General features: G+C 52.6%; 2 protein-coding genes across 4 annotated transcripts in view; one reads left to right on the forward strand and one right to left on the reverse strand.

The window, feature by feature from the left end:
• The first annotated feature begins 316 nt into the window (after nt 1-316).
• On the forward strand, nt 317-15,425 carry Carhsp1 (calcium regulated heat stable protein 1). 2 transcript variants are annotated; one of them, XM_008829948.3, is made up of 4 exons: nt 317-383; nt 9,089-9,256; nt 9,815-9,937; nt 12,557-15,425. In XM_008829948.3, the coding sequence occupies exons 2-4, from the start codon at nt 9,099-9,101 to the stop codon at nt 12,717-12,719; spliced, it is 444 nt and encodes a 147-aa protein (XP_008828170.1). In that variant the 5' UTR covers nt 317-383; nt 9,089-9,098; the 3' UTR covers nt 12,720-15,425. The 2 variants fall into 2 exon arrangements, with proteins under 2 accessions (XP_008828170.1, XP_017652853.1); XM_017797364.2 differs by having other exon boundaries at nt 318-383; nt 9,092-9,256.
• A 1,825-nt stretch (nt 15,426-17,250) lies between these two features.
• Pmm2 (phosphomannomutase 2) overlaps nt 17,251-20,620 on the reverse strand; it is a 29,547-nt gene continuing 26,177 nt past the window's right edge. For both annotated transcript variants that reach the window (XM_008829949.3, XM_029562012.1), the window contains exon 8: nt 17,251-18,956. In XM_008829949.3, the coding sequence (XP_008828171.1) occupies nt 18,855-18,956 (102 nt within the window). In that variant the 3' untranslated portion in view covers nt 17,251-18,854. The remainder of the gene's footprint in view (nt 18,957-20,620) is intronic.

Genomic DNA, 20,620 nt, shown 5'->3' on the forward strand with positions numbered 1-20,620 from the left:
AGGTGGGAGCCCGATTCGAACAACTTGTACCGGGGACACGCACCGGTGCAGACAGGCGATTCTGCTACTTTGCTGGGCACTCGGCCGGCCGCGAGCGTCAGCAGCCGAGGGACAGGCCCTCACCCACTGGCAGCGTCCCCAGGGCCCGCACCCCGCGCTCCAGCCCGCAGTGAGCGAGCACAAAGGTCTGGGGCAGCGGCGGCGTGGCGCTGCCCCGCCCTCCCGATGGCCCCGCCCCGGACCTCGAGACGCGCGTCCATTGGTCAGGAGCTCTCCGGGGCGTGGCCTCCGAGCCCCGCCCCTCGCCCCTCGGCCTCGCCCCCTGCCCCGCTCAGCTCTCGCAGTCGGAGCCCAGCAGCAGGCGGAGTCGAACGCGTTGTTTGGTAGGCGGCTGTTCCCGGGACTTGCGGGAAGGGCGCGGTGGGGCGCGGGGTCCCCAGGCCCCGGGAGCCCAGGGAATGGGACGGGGATCTGCTCTGTACCTTAACTCCCCCCTCCCCTCCGCTGGGTCTTAACGACTCTCCAGCGAACACCGCGGTCCCCCCCCCCGCTCCCCCTCCCCGACTTGACCCAGTCGCCCGACTTGTTTGTGGTGCGCCGGTTACTCATCGCCCCCGAGGGACATGTGTGGGTGTGGCCGCAGCAGGAGGGATCGCAGCCTCGCATCCGATTGCACTTCCCGCCAGGCCACCTGTTTTGTGGGTACGGGGAGCGCCCTCCCTTCCGCCTCACCCGTAGGCTGGAGCATCTCTGCTGGGGACTCGCCACACGCGGGAGGCGGAGCTGTCCCCTCAGGGCCTGGCCGCGCCAGCTGCGGGCTGGACTGGGACGGGGGTGAGACCCTGGCCAGGCCGGGAGAGGGGGAGCGGCCCTGGCGCCGCGCAATTGGCCGCTTCTGGGGAGGAGGAGTAGCTTGAGGTGCTCACCCGGGGTGTTTTCGTCCGGATGGGGGCCCCCCAGGACGCAGAGGAAAACTTCACCGGCGCTGGCAGGCCGGAAATGCAATGTTGTTTTTTGATTTTTATTTTTAAAAGCCAGGATGAGCCCACAGCAGTAGAGGTGTGTGCAGCGGTAATTGGAGATCGGCAGGCCCCACAGGGCCTGAGTTCTGAGAGGTGGAGGAGGTGTCTGCAAAATACAGGGCCTCCTCTGCTGACCGGGGTAGAACTTTTACCAGAAAGGGGTGTGTGCTGGAACAGAGGGAAGTGGCTACCCCTGTGTCCTGAGAATAGGGAGTTATTTTTCTTCTTCTGGCTATTTGGCTATTTCTCTGCCTCTGTGCCCATTTTTGGTGCTTCTCCTAACTGAAGCTAGGAGGAACTTGTGAAAAAAAAAATCGATTCATTAAACTGGAAGTGTTGGTTGATGCCTGGAGTTCAGGGTCATACTCAGCCCCATAGCAAGTTTTTTGTTTTGTTTCATTTGTTTTTAGACAGGGTCTCCCGCTAGTCCCAGCTGGCCTGGAACTAGCTCCATCATTTTGTCTCTGCTAGGATCAAAGGCGGTAGCCACCATGCCAGCCTGGGCTACATGAGACCCTATTTAAGAAAAAAACAATTAGTGCTCCTGCTTTCTGACCCTATGCCCCTAAGAGATTCTTTAAGTCCCAGCTAAGCCATTCCCTGCAATGGCCTGAGGCTTCCCCAGAGCCTCCTTCCCTCTACCATCCTTTCTAGTAGCAGCCTGGGTGCCACTGCCCCCTCCCCCCAACTTGTCTGGGAGTCCCTCCAGGGTGAGAACAAAATCTCCTGTGTTGGGGTCACAGTGAGCTGAGCTAGGCCCGGCCGTCCTGGGGTGGTGGTGTGTGTGTGTGGGGCTGCCTTTCTTTGTCCTGCCCAGTGGCCAGGGAAGGAATTTGGTTTGTAGCTCATCAGCTGACTGTTAAGAGGGAAGGGTTCTTCAGTGGCCCCGGCCTGACGGGAGCACCAAGGGGGCCATTATTGTAGATCGAGCCTGCCTTCCGCTATTCATGGTGGCTTCGTCTGCTGCACTTCCCTGTCCAGGTGGACAGACAGGAAAGTGAGTCAGGGAACCAGTGGGTGGTGGTAGGGTGTGGAAGAGATTCTGGCCCAGTAATGGGGAGGATTGGGGGAAGACTGGGAGACAACAAAGTGGAAGGAGGGCCAGGGAGGGGAGTGCAGGGCTGTGTTTGGGGGAGCATGGGGCTTACTTGGACTAGGACGGACTGTCAAGCAGAGAGCTGGGGTGGCTTCTGTCCCTTGGATGCCCCTCCCCTCTGGAGTTTTGTCGACGACATTGGAGGGGCTACTTGGCTTCCAGCTTTTTCCCAGTCCTCAGACCCAGAGGGCGGGGTTCCCTAGCTGGGCCCCTGGAGGGGATAGGCCAGTTCTCATTGGCTGGGGCTGTTTGCTCTTCTTGGCGATGTGGCCCCGCCCCTGCCGTCCCTTCCTCTCCTCCTCTTCTCCCCGGAACAATGGAGCTGAGTGTGGCTGGCCAGCCCCCAACACTGTATGAACCTCTGGTTCTTTCTTTGCCCCTATGTCTTCCAGGGATCCCCGTGTTTAGTCCAGCTAACCTGTCCCCCTTCTCCCCCAGCCATGGGCACTTTTCTATGAGGTTCGGATCTGGCCGGGTAGGGGTGGAGATGGAGGTGGGAACCAGGAACCCAGGGGAACTATGTAACTCCTGGAGCCCTGGCCCTGTGCGGTTTGCTTATGTTGGGAGAGTGGTCTGTTCCTTCGTCCAGTCCGTGTCCATCCATCCCGGCCGTCGTGTCCGTCCCCCGCCTTGGTGCTGGATGGTTTGGCAGCCACCTCCCCTGGGTCCCCTTAGAAATGTAGTCTTGGGGATTGGAGAGATGGCTCAGCGGTTAAGAGCACTGAATGTTCTTGCAGAAGACCGGGGTTCGAATCCCAGCACCCACATGGCAGCTAACAACTATCTGTAACTCTAGTTCCAGGGGATCCAACAGCCTCTTCGTCCTCGGGCATTGCATGACTCAGGTGCACTTACTTACATGCAGGCAATAACACACATACACATAAAAATAATAAATATTAAAAAAAAAAAAGAAATGTAGTCTTGAGGCCTGGGATAGTAGCTCGGTGCTACAGCTGGGAGATCCTGGCTTTATCTCCAGCACCAAAACCAAAACAACCCCCAAGACAGAACTACTAAGCAAGTGACCAAGCAAAACATCACTAACTCCACCCACACCTGCAGAGTCTCAATTTGAATTTGGACATGGGCCAGAGATTCCCAGGAGCTGCGGAGGCTGGTCCTCAGTTTCCTAGGATGACGGGACTGAAAGAGTGCATCCCCAGGGGCTGATGGGAAGGGGAGCCTAATGCCTGGTGCCCACCAAGCCACAGCATTAGAAGCAGCACTGGTTTCCCACCTTCTCCTCTGTAGCTGGGTCTTTAGTCTTAGTGTCTGCTCTGTCCCTTTCCCTTAGTGTGACCTGAGTCTTCAACAGCCCTACCTGCTAGTATGGCCTGGCCCTCTGCTGGTGGGGCGTCCCAGCACAATGCCTAGTGGTGACCTTCCCCAGCTACAGACCCATCTGAAGAACAGGCTTTGAGAGGTTCTAGCCTTGCCCGAGAATGAAGCGTCCAACTTGAACTATGCTCTTGTTCTCCAACTCCCCATTTTCCTGCCTTTAAGGAGCCTTGTGAAGTGAACTCCCTCTCACTAAAATGTAAATGACTGCTAATACTTCCAGGCTCCACTCCTTGAAGTAAGCACCTGACTTCTGGCTCAAAAGATTATTCCCAGCTGGGTGTGGTGCTCTGAGCCCCACTCCCATCCCAGCACTAGGGAAGCTGAGGCAGGAGAATTGCCATGAGTTCAAGGCTAACCTAGGATAAACAGTGTAAGACCCTGTCTTAAAAAAACAGAGGGGCTGGAGAGATGGCTCAGCCATTAAGAGCACTGGCTGATCTTCCAAAGGACCTAGATTCAGTTCCTAGCACCTGTATGGTAGCTAACAACCATACCTAACTCCAATTCCAGGGGATCCAACGACCTCTTCTGGCCTCTGGGCATTGCATGACGTGGGTGCACTTAGGATGCACGTAGGCAAAACACTCATACACATAAAAATTTAAAACAAACGGAGAGAGTGAGGAAAAATTCATCTTGAATATGGCTGGGAACTTTAAGGCCAAGAGCACAGAAGGTGCTGGCTTTGGCCCCTGGGTAACAGAAACCAGGGCTCTGATTTTGGGGTGGGCAGAAAACTCCTAGAACCTTCCAGGACTTGCTGAAAGGCTATGGAAAATTTCCAGGCTATTTTCAGCTGAGGCCCCCTTCTCCACAGTTCTCAGGGTAAGAGGCTGAGAGGCCCACTTCCCTGGGGGGACAGTCAGGGTAGATGTGGCTTCCCTCCCTCTGCCCTGGCGCTCTCCTTGGGCTGGACAGCCCTCAGAACTAGGGCCTGCCTGGGAGGGGCTTGTAGCTTGGTGTTCATCTTGTCCTGTCAGTGAGCCTTTGGAAGGCCCTGGGTTTCTGCTGGTGCACTTGGGTAGTGCAGTATATCACATATGTGGCTGGGGATGTAGCTAAGATAGAGCACTTGCCTAGAGTGCATGAACCCTGGGTCCCATCCCCAGCATTGCTTAACCTGGGCATGATGCAATCCCAGCAGCTGGAACGTGGAGGTGAGAGGATCAGAAGTTCAAGGTCATCCTCACCTGCATAGCGCAAGTTGGAAACAAGCCTGGGCTAAGTGAGACTTTGTCTCAAAACAACAACAACAACAATAAAAAAGAGGTACAACCGAGGGACCCAGGTACTGGAGGGGGAGCCAGGCTCCATCCCTCCATGCAGGGTGCGTGTACACAGCTGTGTGCATATGTAGGTGAGCAGATATCCACACTCACATGGACATGCAGTCCTTGCTTATATACCCATGAGCATACCCCCCTGTGCATATAAGGTACCTGTTCACAGGATCATGTACTCAGGCATGCGTCCAAGTTCACTGGCATGCCCATACCTATGTACATTCGTACTTGTAAACACGTGCACTGAGCCTGGCAGTCATGGCTCACTGTGGCTGTGATATTTTGTCAGAATTTGTTTCAGGCCAGAGGCTTATCAGTTCTGGTCTAGAGAACTTAACCCAACCTTGACCCCTCAGTGGAGCGGCAGGGAGGGTGGTTTGGGCTGGCCATGCCTTCCAGGGCCACGCCTGGTATTGGTGAGAGAGCAGGCTGCAGCCTGTGTTGGAGGTAGGGGTGGGAGCTTGGGCTGCTGCAGGCCTCCTTCTGGTGTGGGAAGGCCAGAGTGGCCTCTTGGGTGCCTGTCCCCCACAGCTGAACTCTGACCCCTTTCCCCACATTGCCATTTCCTCTTCTGGGCCTGCTGGGGTAGCTGGCTGTGGGCAGGGCTGACTCCTGACAGGCTGCTTGAATAGTGAGTGATACAGCCTCCCGATCTCCCGGGTGTCTCCCCTCCATCCTCTGTCCCTGTCTCCTCCCATCATCTTCCCCCTGACCTAGTCACTGCATTTCTGTGCCTCAGCTTCCTTCAGTGTCTGATAAATGTGTGTCTAGCACTCAGCACATACCAAGGGCACTTCCCACACTTAGTGACAAATGCTCCCAAGACCCTGGCCTGCTCCTGGGCTGGGCCTGGGATGTGGAGGAACCCTTGTGTTGGCCTCAGCTCCCACCCCACCTTCTGCTGAAGGCTGTGGGCTTCTGTGGGCCTTTCTGAGGGACAGGGTGGATTTGGGATGTGAGGGGCTTGAGTGGAGAGTGAGGAGGTTCCGTTTGGGGCTTCTTCCGTCAACCCTGAGAGGTGGGCATGCTAAGGTGTGTGAGCAGACAGGTGGATGGTGCAAAGAAGGGAGGAGACGGAAAACAGCCATGATGCTGTGATACAGTGTGGTTCCCAGGCTGGCCCTGTGCTCTGTACCTCAATTCCTACCTCCACCATCCTGAAGGCCTTCACCTATACCTGACTCTCCCCAACTTCAGGGCCTTTGCACACCTTGCTATCTATACCTAGAACACCCTCCCTCCATTTTTCTTTTCTTTTTGAGACAGTGTCTCTGCAGCCCAGACTAGGCTGGAACTCACTGTGTAGCCCATGCTGGCTCAGAGGAGCCTCTTTTTTTTTTTGCCTCAGCCTTTATCAAGTGCTCAGGTCACAGGTGGGCACCAATATTCCTGGCTTCTTTTGATTTTTCAAATGGCTGACTAACTTTCACATTCCAGGCCCACCTTACACCTCCACCTCTTTACTTTTTGTCCCTTCTTTTAGCAGGCCTTCTGGCCATCTATGACCACCACCTTTCCGACACATTTACATGTTTGTCCTCTGGTTCCAGGTTCTGCCCTGTGTCTCCTGTATTATGAACAGAGCTTCGTGCTGGGCATGTTGTTAAGTGACTATGATTGTGGTTAACAGCAAAGGTCTTAGCTAACACTGGCTGCTTGCGTGTTCTGGACAGAGTGTGTACCCAGTGCCCAGAGCCTGTATGTATCTACTTCTTTTAAATTTAATGATTTGTGTGAAGTTGGGACAATTCACATACAGACAGAAGCCTAGACCTTGGAGGTTAAGTCACTTGCTCAAGATCACTCATCTGGAAGGTAGGAGATGGGGGGAGAAGGGACAGGGAGACTGGTTAGAAGGGGGAAGGGCAGTTCTCCACCTCATCCTGATATCACCTAAGACAAGATCTCTTTCTTTTTGCTGCTGTATAGGCTAGGCTGGCTGGTCTATGAGCTTCTCTACAGCCCCATTAAAATACATATGTTGTTTAAAAAACAGAAAAATCTGGAGAGATGGCTCAGCAGTCCTGGGAGGCCTGGGTGGGGGCCCAGGGGCCCACCCCACCCTTTCCCTCTCTGGGCCAGCCTTCTTCCCAGAACTCCCGGCATTGGAACATTCCAGGACTCTATGACCTGTGCTGGAGCCCTGACTGCCAGGCCAGCAGCTGGGACCTCTGTGAGGTGGGGGCTTTCCTGGGCTTGTAAGTCCTGCCTGGCTGGGGTCACAGCTAAGAAGAGGTCAGTAGGTAGCTATGTCACTTGGGTGGAAGGCTGTCCAGTCACACTTTCCAGCCAGCCAGCCAGCCAGAGTCCCCAGAGGACGAGGGGGCATACAGAGAAGTCTGAATCTTAGGGAAGGAAGAGGGCTGCCCTTGTCTTGCGCCCACTCCTCCCTGGAACCCAAGGACCCAAAGGTGAAGGGTTAGAGCAGAAGGGGCCTTGCTGGGTAGAGCAGGTGAAAACTCCGAACCCCAGGGCCATCGAGTTACTACAAATGGAGGAATGTGGCTACCAACTGGGGCTCAGGGTCCACAGAGCTGTGGATTCTTTGCAAAAGTAGCTGAGGGTATTGGGAATGTGGCTCCATTGGTAGAATGCTTGCCTAGCATGCACGAAGCCTTGGGTTCAGCCTCCAGCACCCCATTAATGTGATGTGGCACACATCTGAAATCCCAGCTCTTTGGAGGTTTGAGGTTAGCCTGGACTACGAGACCCTAGCTTTAAAAAAAGAGAAAGAAAAAAAGTGTAGCTGTGATACTTAGAAGACAGTTCCTTACTTTACAGACCTACACAGAAGCCACACAAACCTATTCGGGCCTGCTGTGAACTGGAAGGGACTCCTTCAGGCTGCTCCCCTGGCCCCTTGGGAGTTTGTTTACCTTAGCTTCACCTTCTCTCCCCATCCCCAGTCCTGAGCAGATGTGGCGGGACCCATGAGGTTGACCCCCTCCTCAGATGTGGAAGCAGCTCAGGAAGGGGGAAGGACTTAGCCCAGGGCCAGTGCTGGGGCGGTTGCTCTTGGCCTACAGCCAAGGCTGGTTGGAATCCTTCCCATCTGGGGTCTCTTGGTGCAGGCTGTGGCAGGCTGTCTGGTGCTGCTGCCCGAATTCTTCCTTTTGGTGTTTTGAATCATCTATCACACCAATCCAAGCTGGCCTTGAGTTCACAGCAGTCCTCTTGCTTCAGTACCCTTCTGCCTATGGGATTCTGCTATGTCTGAGGGGATTTCATCTCATAGCAGGGAGTGTGCCCAGCTACTGGGAGCACCTCTTCCTGGTGGCCTTTCAGGGTCATCTACCGGCCATAGACTCATGCTGGACCCTCAGGGAGCCATACAGGGCTTTGAGCTTTCCCGGGGGGTGCCTGCTGGGTGCTGCTCCCTTCTCTTTGGTATGTGGGGTAGAGTGGGATGGGAGGAAAGGGTCCTGAGCTCAGTGTTGAAGTCACGCTGGCTGAAGGTGTCCTGCCTGCCCCCTTTCACAGTGTTTACAGAGGGTTCTGAGCATAGTAGGAGAGGGAGAGGGAAGCTGATCCTCTCCTTGTCATAGGGGGTTACCTGACATTTTCTTTTTGTGTGGATGTGGATGTGGAGGCCAGAGGGTGACCATCCAAGGCCTTTTTAAAAAAAAGTTTTATTTTTATTTTTAAATATTTTATTATTTTATGTGTATGAATATATTGCCTGCATATGTGGAAGTGCACTTGTGTTATGCAGTGCCTATGGAGGTCAGAAGATGGTGTCAGAGTCCCTGGAACTGGAGTTATAGACAGTTGTTAGCTGCCATGTGAGTGCTGGGAATTGAACCTGGGTCATCTGCAAGAGCAGCCAGTGCTCTTAACCCCTGAGCCATCTCTCCAGCCCTATTTTTATTTTTAATTGTGTGTATATATATCTGTGTGAGGGTGTGTGCACATGAAGGTGCCTGTGGAGGCCAGAAGAGGGTGTCAGATGTAGAGCTGGAGTTGTGAGCTGCCTGATGTGGGTACTGGGAACCCATCTCTGAAGGATAGTACATACTCTTAACCCCTGAGCCATCTCTCCAGCCCATCCTAGACTTTTTAATTATATTTTGGTTCTGGGGATCAAAGTCGGGTCTTGGTGCTTGCTTGACAAGCATTTGACTGACGAGCCATCACTGTAGCCCATGCCCTGGCATTTTCTTGCAGAGCTGTGATAGAGGAGATCTGTAGCTGCCATGGGAGCCAGGTTCTGGCACCAGAGCTGATACCTGAACCAGGGGGTGTGGCTCCAGACAAGGTGGTCTGGATTGTGCTTGGCAGGCAGTCTCTGGCTGTTCTGGGTCTGGGCCTCTGATGCAGGACCCCTGAAAGCTCCCATCTCTCAGCAGGTCAGCCATGTCATCTGAGCCTCCCCCCCGGCCACAGCCCCCTACACATCAGACTTCTGTTGGGCTGCTGGACACCCCTCGGGCCCGGGATCGCTCTCCATCCCCACTTCGGGGCAACGTGGTCCCCAGTCCTCTGCCCACCCGCCGGACGAGGACCTTCTCAGCGTGAGTCTAGGGTGGGGCTGTTGCCCCAGTGAGGGCCGATCCCCTCAGCATTCCCTGGAGAGGCCTGGGGCTGGGTGATGGGTGTGGGTGAGGAACAGGGAGGTGCCCTCCAAACTTAAGGTGCTGTTACTACAGGAACCTGCCCTGGGTGGGCGTGCTAAAATCACTGGGCTTTAGCCACACAGGCCTCTTCCTTATGAGACCTTGACTTCTTGCTGTGCAGTGGGGACAGTTTCCGGGTAGACACTGGCAGGTGTAGATTTTGGGCCCAGGAAGTGGGGGAAGCAGCTGTTAGTAAGTTTGTGAAGGGGATGCTCCCAACTCTCTTGGCTCACCCCCCTCAGGCCTGAGAAAATGTGCTAAGGTCACCCAATCATTTCCATCCCTCTGTGTGAATGGCTCCCAGGGCTCTATAGTACACAGCCTGTATGACTACATGGTAGCCCTAAGCCAAGCCTCCCTCCCTGGGATGAAGCTGGGGCAGAGGCTGGGATGAGGTGGGTGTGCCCCAGGGGAGTGGTGGAGGGCTAATGATGTCCACTCACATCTTCCTGTCAGGACGGTGAGAGCTTCACAGGGCCCTGTCTACAAAGGGGTCTGTAAATGCTTCTGCCGGTCCAAGGGCCACGGCTTCATCACCCCAGCTGATGGTGGCCCTGACATCTTCCTGCACATCTCTGAGTGAGTTCCCTGTGGTGAGCCTGGAGGCCTGGGCTGGGGGTTGGAGGTGGTGCTGCTATGGTCCCACACAGATGGGGATGTGTGACAGAAGGGTCCTGGGCAGGAGGATGTGTGTAGGGGTATGGGAGGCTGGACAGCAGTCCATGTGTGATGGTGACTGGTCTGTCTGAACTGTGAGGCCTTTGATGTGTGTCTACCAGACACTGGGCACGGGGAGCAGGGTGGGGACTGCTGGGTCTGGCGTGCATAACTGTGCCCTGTGCCTGGCCTATGGGGAGGGTGTCAAGGGAATGGCCTGTTGAGGCGTGGGGGCTGCTCACTCATCCCTTCTCCAGGAAGGAAGCTCAGGGCTGGGCCCTTTCTCCTACCATTTACTACTGGGGCTCTTCCTTCCTTCCTGTCTGGAAGCCTCAGGAGCCCAGGATGTGGCCTCTCCCCACCCCAGCCTCTTTCATCTTTGTACTCTTGGGTAGCCTTTGGGGAAGGCTGGGGAACATTAACTGGACCCCCTTCTTTTGACCCAACCACTACCCCCAGATTTTGTCCTGGCTGAGCTAGAGATAGAATCCAAGGTGACAGCAGAGACCTGAGAAAGATATTTTTGTGAGTGATGTCTGGGTCTGCTGTTGAAACCAGGCTACAGGGAGCTTCCTGGTGGCCAAGCCAAAGAGGGAAAATGTGATTTCCCTGAGAGTTTCCCATCAAAACCAGTCAGTTCTAGGGGATGTTGGCTGACCCTGGGGCTCAGGATCTAAGAGGGAGTTTCATTTTGGGGTCTTATCAAGGGACATCAAAATGCCACCCTCACTGTGAAAGGGTGACTAATCCCCTAGAAAATCAGGGAGCCCTCCTGGTTTTGGTCACAAGGGAGAAACTTTCTGGAACTAGCTTGGAGTGTATTAAACACTTTTTGCTTTCCTCCAGTACTATAAACAGAGCCTAGGCTCTTCCATGTGCTAGGCCGCTGAGCCATAGAAGTCTGTCTCAAGACGGTCTTGTAGTCATGACTGGCCTGGAACCACCATATAGACCAGGCTGGCCTCACTCTCACAGAGATCCACCTACCTCTGCCACCCAAGTGCTGGGATTAAAGGTATGTACCACCATGCCTGGCTTTCAGCACTCTTTAAAAACATTAAAAAAAATTTATGTGTATGAGTGTTTTACTTGCATGTAAGGGCACCATCTGTGTAGATTGCCTGTGGAGAGCTGAAGAGGATATTAGATCCTCTGGGAACTGGAGTTACAGGCCATTGTTAGTGGCTGTGTGGGTGCTGGGAACTGAACCCTGGTCCTCTGCAAGAGCAACTGAACCCTGGTCCTCTGAGCACCTCTTCAGCCCCCTTAGCATGATAGGGTATCTGTCATGCAACCCAGGCTGGCTTCTAACTTTCTCACTTCTTGTGTAGCTGAGGCTGGCCTTGAACTCTGATCCTGCACCTGCTTTCCAAAGCATTGAGATTATAGGTATATACCACCATGCCTGGCTCAGAACCTTTTGTTTAAAGTTTTTAACTTTATGTATATATTTAATTTGTGTGTGTGTGCATGTTCATTTGTGTATAGGCATGTGCCCACCTAAATTTACCTTGTGACCTGTGTTGCCTTTCTTATTTTTGAGAAAGGGTCTCACTGTGTAGCCTTGGCTGGCCTGGAATTTGTAGTGTAGACCAGGATGGCCACACATTTATAGTGATCAACCTGCCTCTGCCTCAGGCTTTAAAGAAAACCTTTGAGACAGGGTCCCAACTGGCCTTTAACCCTCCCTCTAGGCCAGATGGACTTTCAGTTTGAAATCCTACTGTCTCAGGAACTAGGATCACAGGCCTTGCCACCAGGCTGGCTTTTTAGGTATTTTCTGGAAGGCTTACTTTGTGGGAGTCAAGGGAAAACACACAGCTTGGGACCAGTGACCGCTGTGTGTACACGTTGCTAAGGCAAGCTGGTCCGAGCCACCCTCCCACTTGGATTCTCATTCCATGATGGTCTGTGTCTCTGTCACCAGCAGGCCTAGCATTGAGGTGTGGACAGCTGTGGCTGGGTTCTGTCTTTCAGTCCCAGGGAGGAGCCAGTGGGACCAGGACAGTGAGAGCAGGACACTGAGGCTATTCCTGGAAGGGGTTCCTAGAAGGGGTTCTGAGTGACCAGGAAGATGGAATCTATCCTGATATCTCAGAGTCGAGTCTGAGGGGCTTTCCCTCTGGGCACTAACTGCAGACGGATGTGTGTATATATGTGTGTGTGTGTGTGTGTGTGTGTGTGTGTTATTGAGCCAAGTGTACATGTTTGGGTATGAGTATACACATATGTACAGACACATAGAGGCCAGAGGTCGGTTCCATGTGTCTTCCTCTATTGCTCTCCACCTTCTTTCTTGAGACAAGTCTTTCAGCAATGTGGGACATCAGCACTGATGCACTGGTTGGCTAGGCTGGACTGGCCAGTGAGCATCAGGGATCCTCTTGGCTCTTTCTCTCCAGCACTAGGATACAACTGCATGCCATGGTGCCTGGAGTCTCTACATGGGTGCTAGGGATCTAAACTCTGGTCCTCATGCCAGTACAGGAGGTACTTTACTGATTGGGTCATCTCAGGCTGATTGCTCTTTCTCTCCTGCAGTGTGGAGGGGGAGTATGTCCCAGTGGAAGGCGACGAAGTCACCTATAAGATGTGCTCCATCCCGCCCAAGAATGAGAAACTGCAGGCTGTGGAGGTGGTCATCACCCACCTGGCGCCAGGCACCAAGCACGAGACCTGGTCCGGACATGTCATCAGTTCCTAGGGACCTGCAAGAATCCCTTCTCCTAGGCTTCAGGGAGACTTTGGGGGGAGGAGGAGCAGGGCTACCCTGGAGATGACATTCTACCACATAAGACTGGGCTTCAAGGTGGGGCAGGGTCCCTTTCAAGCAGCTTCTGGAGGAAGGGAATAGGGGGCAGGCAGGCAGGGGTGCTCTTGGCCGCCAGCACAGCCTCTGGCCATTGCAACAAGCTCTCACTATCTGAAAAGCATTAAAAGCATTTGAAAAGGACAGGCACCTGCCATAGCTGAGTGGAGGGTCCAGCCCAAGCCCAGATGATAGGCCAAACCTGGTATTTCCCCAACTACCAGCCCAGAGCAAGCAAAATCAGCCTTTAAGAACCCCTCCTGGAATTAAGAGACAAAAATCCCCAGATCTGTCTGGCTCCCCAGGAATGTCACCAGCCCTGTGATCTTTACTAAGTGCTACCTTACCTGGGACCAGGGCACAACCATCTTCTGATTGACAGCTTGGCTGGTTGTAGGGAGCTGGCTTGTGGGGGGATGAGAGTTTTCAAGTGGACTTTGCCTTTGGTGCCTCTATATCAGGGGCATTTTCCCCCACTCTGGGGAAGGTATACCGCCCCCCCCCCCAACTTCATGCCCTAGGCCACTGACCTTGGACTGGCCTTTTCTACCTGCTTCTAGTTACATGGTAGCCTCCCTGTGGGCATTTGAAGCCTGTCATTAAGCTGGTGCTGAGGGTGGTGTGGGGTGAGGAGGAGAGGCCTGCAGGGAAGGGCTGTGGAGAGGGGAGGGCCTTTCTTTAAGAACAGAACTAGGGCCAGGCTGGTGGTGCATGCCTGTAATCCCGGTACTTGGAAGGCTGAAATAGAGGTCTAGGCCAGTCTAGGTTACATAGTGAGACCATGTATAAAACAAACCAAGGGCTAGGGATGTAACTCAGTGGTAGAGCACTCGCCTAGCATGTGCAGGACCCGGGTTCCATTGCCAGCAGAAAACAAAAATCTCCAAACTTTGACACTGATCTGAAGGTGAGGCAGCTTGCTTCCTGATACCCTTGCAAAGTCAGAAGTTGAAGGAGAAATACACTTTCTATGAGAAGTGAGGCTTCTTTAAAATGGGTTATAAGTTATGGTTTTTGCTTTGCAGTATGAGGGGATCCTTGGGTCTTGTACATGTTAGCCCAGCCCCTGCTGGCCAATCTGACCCCCACCCCCTCTTTGGAGACAGTCTTGCTATACTGCTCTGCAGGCCAGGCTGGCCCAAACTCTTGGCACTCTTTCTGCCTTGGCCCCCCACCTGCTTGGAGTCACAGGTTTGTATCTTCATATACTGCCGATTTTTTAAAAAAATTAACTCAAGCCCTCCCCTGAGCCCTCCTAGTTTGTCCTATCTTGTACTCTGTAGACACACAGGTATTTCAAGTGAGCTGATCTTAGAACTTCCTTTGTTGTGGTTTGCTTTGGCTTTAGTTTTAGTTTAAAAATAGAAGTAGTTGGGTAATAGTTTTGAAATATACGGCCTAAACATAGTCAATAACTTGCTTGTCAACACAGGGATACAAGTCCTGAAATGGTGGCTTTGGGGCACCATAGTGGTCCAGGTTAGAGGCTTGACATGGGGAGCACTGGAATTTACAATTCTGGGGGAGTCTGTGTCCAGCATAAGCACATCTTTTGGAAGGGACAAAGGCTAAAACTTTTGCTGATGGCTCTAGTGGCTTTAAGCAGAAAGGGGCTGGGAGGTAGGTCAGTCAGTAAAATGTTTGGAGGACCTGACTTTGAACCCCAGAAGAAGCCAGGTGTGGTGATGCGCCCTGTAATCCCAGCACTGGGGAGGCAGAGACAATGGATTTCTGGGCTTGCTATGTGGTAGTTCTAGGTCAATGAGAGACCCTGTTTTGTTTTGAAAGGTAGATGACAGCTATGTGCACCTTTTTATTTCTTTAAAGACGGGATCTCATTCTGAAGCTCTGGTTGGCCTGGAACTTGCTATGTAGACCAGGCTTGCCTCAGACTCAGAGATTTGCCGGTCTCTGCCAGGAATGACATCTGAGGTGGTCCTCTGGTCTCCACATATACAACACATACTGAGGACAAGGGGACAGGCACATGCGGGTATGTAGAGCCAGCTCTAAAATCTCCATGTAGCTGACCATTTTGTTGGGTCACTGGTGGCTTTTTTCCTACTGGGTCAAAGGTGGCCTATTCCCCTCCAGCCTTGGTTTGTGGCCCAGAGGTGCTCCTAGGGCCTTTCTGCTAAGAACATATTCCCAAAACTCCTTCTGCCAGGACCCAGGAAGGCTTGCTGGGGCTGACAACCTTCTCTGTTACCCCCTTGCCCCAAAGCATCAGTACGGCTTTGCTCTCACTCTGGCACCTGGTTGGGCTTGGGGTGGCTTCATGTACTGGCCCTCTAGTGGACCCTGGCCTCCAGTGAGCTGGAAGCCCCATTCTGCTGGGCAGTGTAACTTCCAGACTCTCTAGCTAGCTCAGCAGAATCCTTTGTAAAGGGTTCTTCCTCTGCAGTCACATCTTTTCAGACTATAGAATATTCTGGAACTGCAGGATATCTGAACTGGAAAAGACCCCCTTTCTGTTCAGACAGGGAGTATTTACAGATGGGGAGGGACTTGTTGGTGACTGAGCAGGGAAGAAAATGCAGATTCCCAAATTCAGACATTGTTCACATCAGCCACCTTTCTCAATAAAGTGTTTTGTGCAAGGTTCTTTGTGCCTATGTGAACACAGAGGGGACTATACTGGGAAGTTAGGGTGTGTCCCCTGAATAAGGCCAACGCATCCTCTGGAGCATGTTTCTGCCGTTGAAGGGAGAGCCCTTTCATCCTCCAGTGTAGAAAGCTGAATGGAGTTTGTTGGCATCAGCAGGTTAGGTTGTAGGTAAATGCCATGATGGTGTTCGGGGTGTTATGTAATATGAGGGAAACCATCCCAGAGAAGGAGGCATCTCAGCGTCCTTGCTGTTGACATCTGAATCTTGAGGCTCTCCAGGTACCATGTGGGGGGCTGGAAAGGAGGGGACCCCTGATCCAGGAGGGTCACAGTGAGGCCAGCTGCTCTTGGGGAGGAGCAGCAGTTTGCAGAGGGGGAGTGGGGACAATGACAGCTCAGGGCTGGGTGGCTTATCAAGGAGGAACAGTGACTTGTGTAGCAGAGATGGGGATTCGTGGTGAATCATGATTCTCCCAGTGTTGGAAATAACCAGCCCATCAGACCTGTTCAGGAGAAGCCAAACAAGATTAGGTGACTTCAGTACTTTGTGGTGCTGTGGGGATAGGAGGTACCCAGCATGGATGGGGCCTGAGGTGGGGGAGGAAGAAGAGGAAGCAGCAAAGAGGAAGTGATTCAGGGCTGTGGGTGCTCGACTGCACTAGATCAGAGCACATCTGAAGTTATTAGTCCCTGTTCCTCATTCTCCTTATCCAACCAGACTTATGTTAGGGACATCTTCCAGGGGTCAGACAGAGCCTCTGTATGGGAACCAAGCACAGTACCCCCAAGGTTCTAAGTGCCTCCTGACTTTAGTTCAGGCTTTTCCCCTGAGGTTTCAAAAGCCTCAAGGGCTGCTAGGGCAGAGGTGACACTGAACAGCCCTAGGCTGCTTAGGTGTGCCTCAGTGCTTGCTGCCTTTTTTTTTTTCAGGGTCTTCCTGTAGCCTCAGCTGGCCTGGATCTTGCTACATAGACCAGGCTGGCCTTTATCTCAGAGATCTGTCTGCCTCTGCCTCCTGGGATTAAAGGCCTGTGCCACCCCTGCCCTACCAAAGAGCACTCACTGCTCAGCACAGTATTTAAATTCTTGTGAAGCTGACTTCACCCAATCAAAGGGGTTACCTGGGGCCAAGGGAGACTCCAGCTCACAGGACTCCTGGGAGTATCCAGAGTTGGTAATGCCCCCACACCCTGTTCCTATGCTTCTGAAGTCTACTCCTTTGCAGTCCCTACATGATGGGGACTGCCCACTCTGCCAGAAGAGAAAGTGAGGCCAAGGCTTATCCTAAACCACCTAGCTGGCCATCAGCAGAAAGAGACCTTGGATTCTGGCCACCAGCAAGGCCACACATGTATATGACTTAGTGCCAGTCCCCTTACAGCCATACAAAGCCTGGCAAGGGAAGGCCCTCTAATAGGTGGGAGGGTTGCATGAAAACACTTGAGGAGTGGGGGAGGACACAAACAACCAGATCAATACAGGTGAAAGGTCAGGCAGTTCTGATCATGGAGAAGGCATGGGGAGGATCAGTGACAGTCACTGTGGGAACTGGGAAGGCCTAGGGTATACCCGGCAGTTTGGGGTACACACCTGAGGACAGTTCCCCTCTCCAGCTACAAGTTGGAATGGGAATCCGGGACCTGAGCTGCAGGCAAAATGTGGCCATTGGCACACCTAGAAGTGAGGGCTCCAGGTGTTACTGGAGCAGAGCAGAGGCTTCGAGGGCTGAAAGTGGAGCTCCCCTTGGAACTGGAAGGACACCTGCTCATCTTTTACCTCACTACCCACTTGCCAATCAGAGGGGAAAGTGACCAGAAGTGGGAAACCGTATAGTCCCTTTAATGTGCTTCACTGTTAAGGGATTAACAGCAAAACTGCAAAATCCAACAAGGACAGATGCCACAGGATGTGGGTCCTGGCACTCATGTGGTGGGTGGACGAAGGTGAAGGGGTTGGCAGCAGATGCCAGTGTGGGCGCCAAGGGGGAGGGTGGGCCTGCCTGTGGTGGGCACACACAGTAGTGGCTGGAGGTGAGCATGGAACAGCAGGGGCTCCTGCCCCAGATCTGTGGGTATTTCCCACTGAAGCCATGGACCCAGCACCAAGCTGCAGCGCCGGGGCTGTGGAACCATTTCTATATGCTGAAAAGCTCTCCCTGAAGGGTGAGGCTTGACACAGTCCAGGCCTAGAAGAGACAGAAAGGATGGGAGCACCTGTTGCTGTGGCCATTAGGGTTTCACTGATGTGGGAGGAACTGGGTCTGTACCTGGACCAGTCAGCTTGGGGGAAGCAGGACTGCAGGCAGGACCTTGCAGGTCAGTGGACAGAGCCAGCCCAAATTCCAGGCCAGCTGAGGTGCAAACTGGGATCAGCAGTCACTTGGTTAACCATCTGTCAGGCCACATTGGGGGCTGTGGCTGACAAACAGGAAGCTGGAAAACAAAGCACCAGCCCTTTGGCAGAACGTTGCCCCTAGTTCATGTTCCAGCTCCACTGCAGACTGTAGACTCAGTGCATCACAGAAGTCCGTCTTCCAGTTAGTTCCAGGTGGGTAACCATGGATGGCCTGTTCTTTCCCATCACCAGATTCCATGTTTTGGGGGTGACTGACAGGTCTGAACATTAACAGCTGTCAGATTTTTCACAAAACCCTAGCTGGGTATGTTGCTGCATGGAATCCCAGCATTTGGAAGGCAAAGGCAGGAGGGTCCTGAGCTCAAGGTCGGCCTGGTTTACATAGGAAGTTCTGGGATAGCCAGGGCACAAAATTGATACCCTGTCTCAAAAAAACAAAAAGTAACAACACACTCCTCCCCCTTTTGACAAGAGCCATGAAGGGTAAGGGGCCCAGGCACATTCTAGTTTCTTCTATCAGTCCAAGATGATGGAGAAGTTTCAAAAATCAATCAAACTAAAAACCCAACCATGTACCCTAGCAGGCAGCTCTCAGACCATGGGCTGGGGAAAGGGTAGTCTTTTCTTAGAAGTTATTCTTATGAGGTACCTAATCCTAGGTTGGGATCCAAGCCAAGGCTTCACCCATGCTAGGCAAATACTCTGTGGGCTACGCCCCCAGCCACCATGCTTTTGTTTTCGAGACAAGGTCTCATTCTGTAGTCTAGGCTGGCCTTCAACTTGTGGCATCCTCCTGCCTCAGCTTCATAAGCAGAGATTATAGGAATAAGCCACAGCCATTTTTGATGTCTCCTTTCCTTTGGGGCTGCTGCTGACACTAGATGGAGGTGGAGGCATGGCCTACTGGTATGCCCATTAAGCTGACCTCCAGACCTTAGGTGACTAGACTCATGAGAGCAGCCAGGCCCGAGGCTGGGGGCTGTGTACATGTGAGGACTCCAGCTCTCGCCCCAAGTGACCCCAAGTGACCTTTCAGTCTTGTTGGCCAGGACCCCTTCCCTCTGGTGTTAAGGGAAGATCTCTTCACAGATCCTGCGTGTGTCCTCAGGTGTGGTCACCGTGTAGCCCACCGTTCTGGGGTCTGTGAAGATCTCGTGATCATTGCCCCCCTGCAGAGACACAAAACAGAGGTAGTAGGCTATGCTTTGTCCTGGGCATGGTTACTGCAACCCTGATGTTCCTAGCTTAGAGGGGGTTTTCTTCAGTTACATTTACATTTCTCTTAGTTTCCAAGAAAGTAAAGACATTTTAGTCACACTGAGAAAGGGGTTTAACCTCCTCCTGAACCAAAATCGAGCTGGGAACAAGTAATTATGCTCATGAAAAGGATCATAATGCCTTTGTGAAGATCTGTCTAAGGCTTATTTTTCTGTAGAGCAAAAAGCACTGCAAGTGACAGAATTCTCATAGCCATCAATTTTTCTTTGCACTGCCCAGATTTCTCCTGCAAGTTACAAGGAGCGTTGGCAGGGCACACAGCCTAGAATGGGGCTGTCCAGACTTCCTGGGATGGACAGGACTGGTCAGTCTGCCTACAGCCACTGTCACATGGAGCGACTGGGCACTTGAGGTGTGGCCAGTAAGAGAGGTACTGAGTTGAGTTTATTTGAATGTATGGTGTATGTATGTATGTATACGTTTCCCTGTGTGCATGTGCTCGGGTGTGTACATGTGTGCAGGCATGTATAAGCCAGAGGTTGACATTGGTTATCTTCTTCTTCACCTTTATTGAAACAGGGTTTCTCACTGAACCTGGAACTCACTGATTAAGCTAGACTAGCTGGCCAATGAGTTTCTAGGGATTTGCCTGTCTCTTCCTCCCTAGTGCTAGGATTACAAGCAGATGCACTGTGCCTGGCTTTTTACAGGGTGCTAGGGATCCAAAGAAGTCCTCGTGCTTGCCTAGCAACCACGTTACTGACTGAGCCATCTCTCCAGTGATGAATTCCTCTGCTTTTCATTACATTTTGGAGATTTTTTGGAGAGGAAATCATGCTATGTAATCTAGGCTGGCCTAGAATTTAAGATCTCTGTTTCAGCCTCCCCAAAGGTGGGATTACAGGTATGGGTCACAATTTAATGAAATTTACATGGCCCTGGACTGCTGGTTTAGGAAAAAGGTCTCTGGAGCAGGTGGCCAGTGCCCTGACGGGTGTGGTGACAGCAACTCCTATTTCTTTTCTTTTCTTTTTTTTTTTTTTTTTTTTTTGAGACAGGGTCTTCCTGTAGCTCCAGCTGGCCTGGAACTCACTACATAGACTGCTGGCCTTGAATTCACAGTGATCTGCCTGCCTCTACCTCCTAAATGCTGGGATTAAAGGTGTGCGCCCCCATGCCCAGCCCTCTTTTTTTAAAAAAATATTTACTTTATTTTGTGTGTATGAGTGTATTGCTTGCATGTGTGTAAGTGCACCTGTGTTGTGCAATGCCCATGGAGGTCAGAAGAGGGCATTGGATTCCCCTGGAAATGGAGTTATGGACAGGTTGTTAGTCGCCATAGGGGTGCTAGGAATTGAACCCAGGTCCTTTGCAAGAGCAGCCAGTGCTCTTAACCATTGAGCCAGCTCTCCAGCCCTATAACTCCTATTTCTAGAATGAAGATCATGGCGAGACGTTCATCTCCCAGAGTATTGCTTTTTATTTTGGCTTTTGGAGACATCTCACTGTGTAGCCCAAGCTAGCTTTGAATTTGGTGTGTAGCAGACCCTGAACTAACAACAATTCTGCTGCGGCCTTTTGAGTACTTAGATTACAGGTGTGAGTCACTATACCT

This window comes from Nannospalax galili, unplaced genomic scaffold (assembly GCF_000622305.1).
Source record: "Nannospalax galili isolate Female #2095 unplaced genomic scaffold, S.galili_v1.0 scaffold32, whole genome shotgun sequence".
Classification (NCBI taxonomy): domain Eukaryota; kingdom Metazoa; phylum Chordata; class Mammalia; order Rodentia; family Spalacidae; genus Nannospalax; species Nannospalax galili.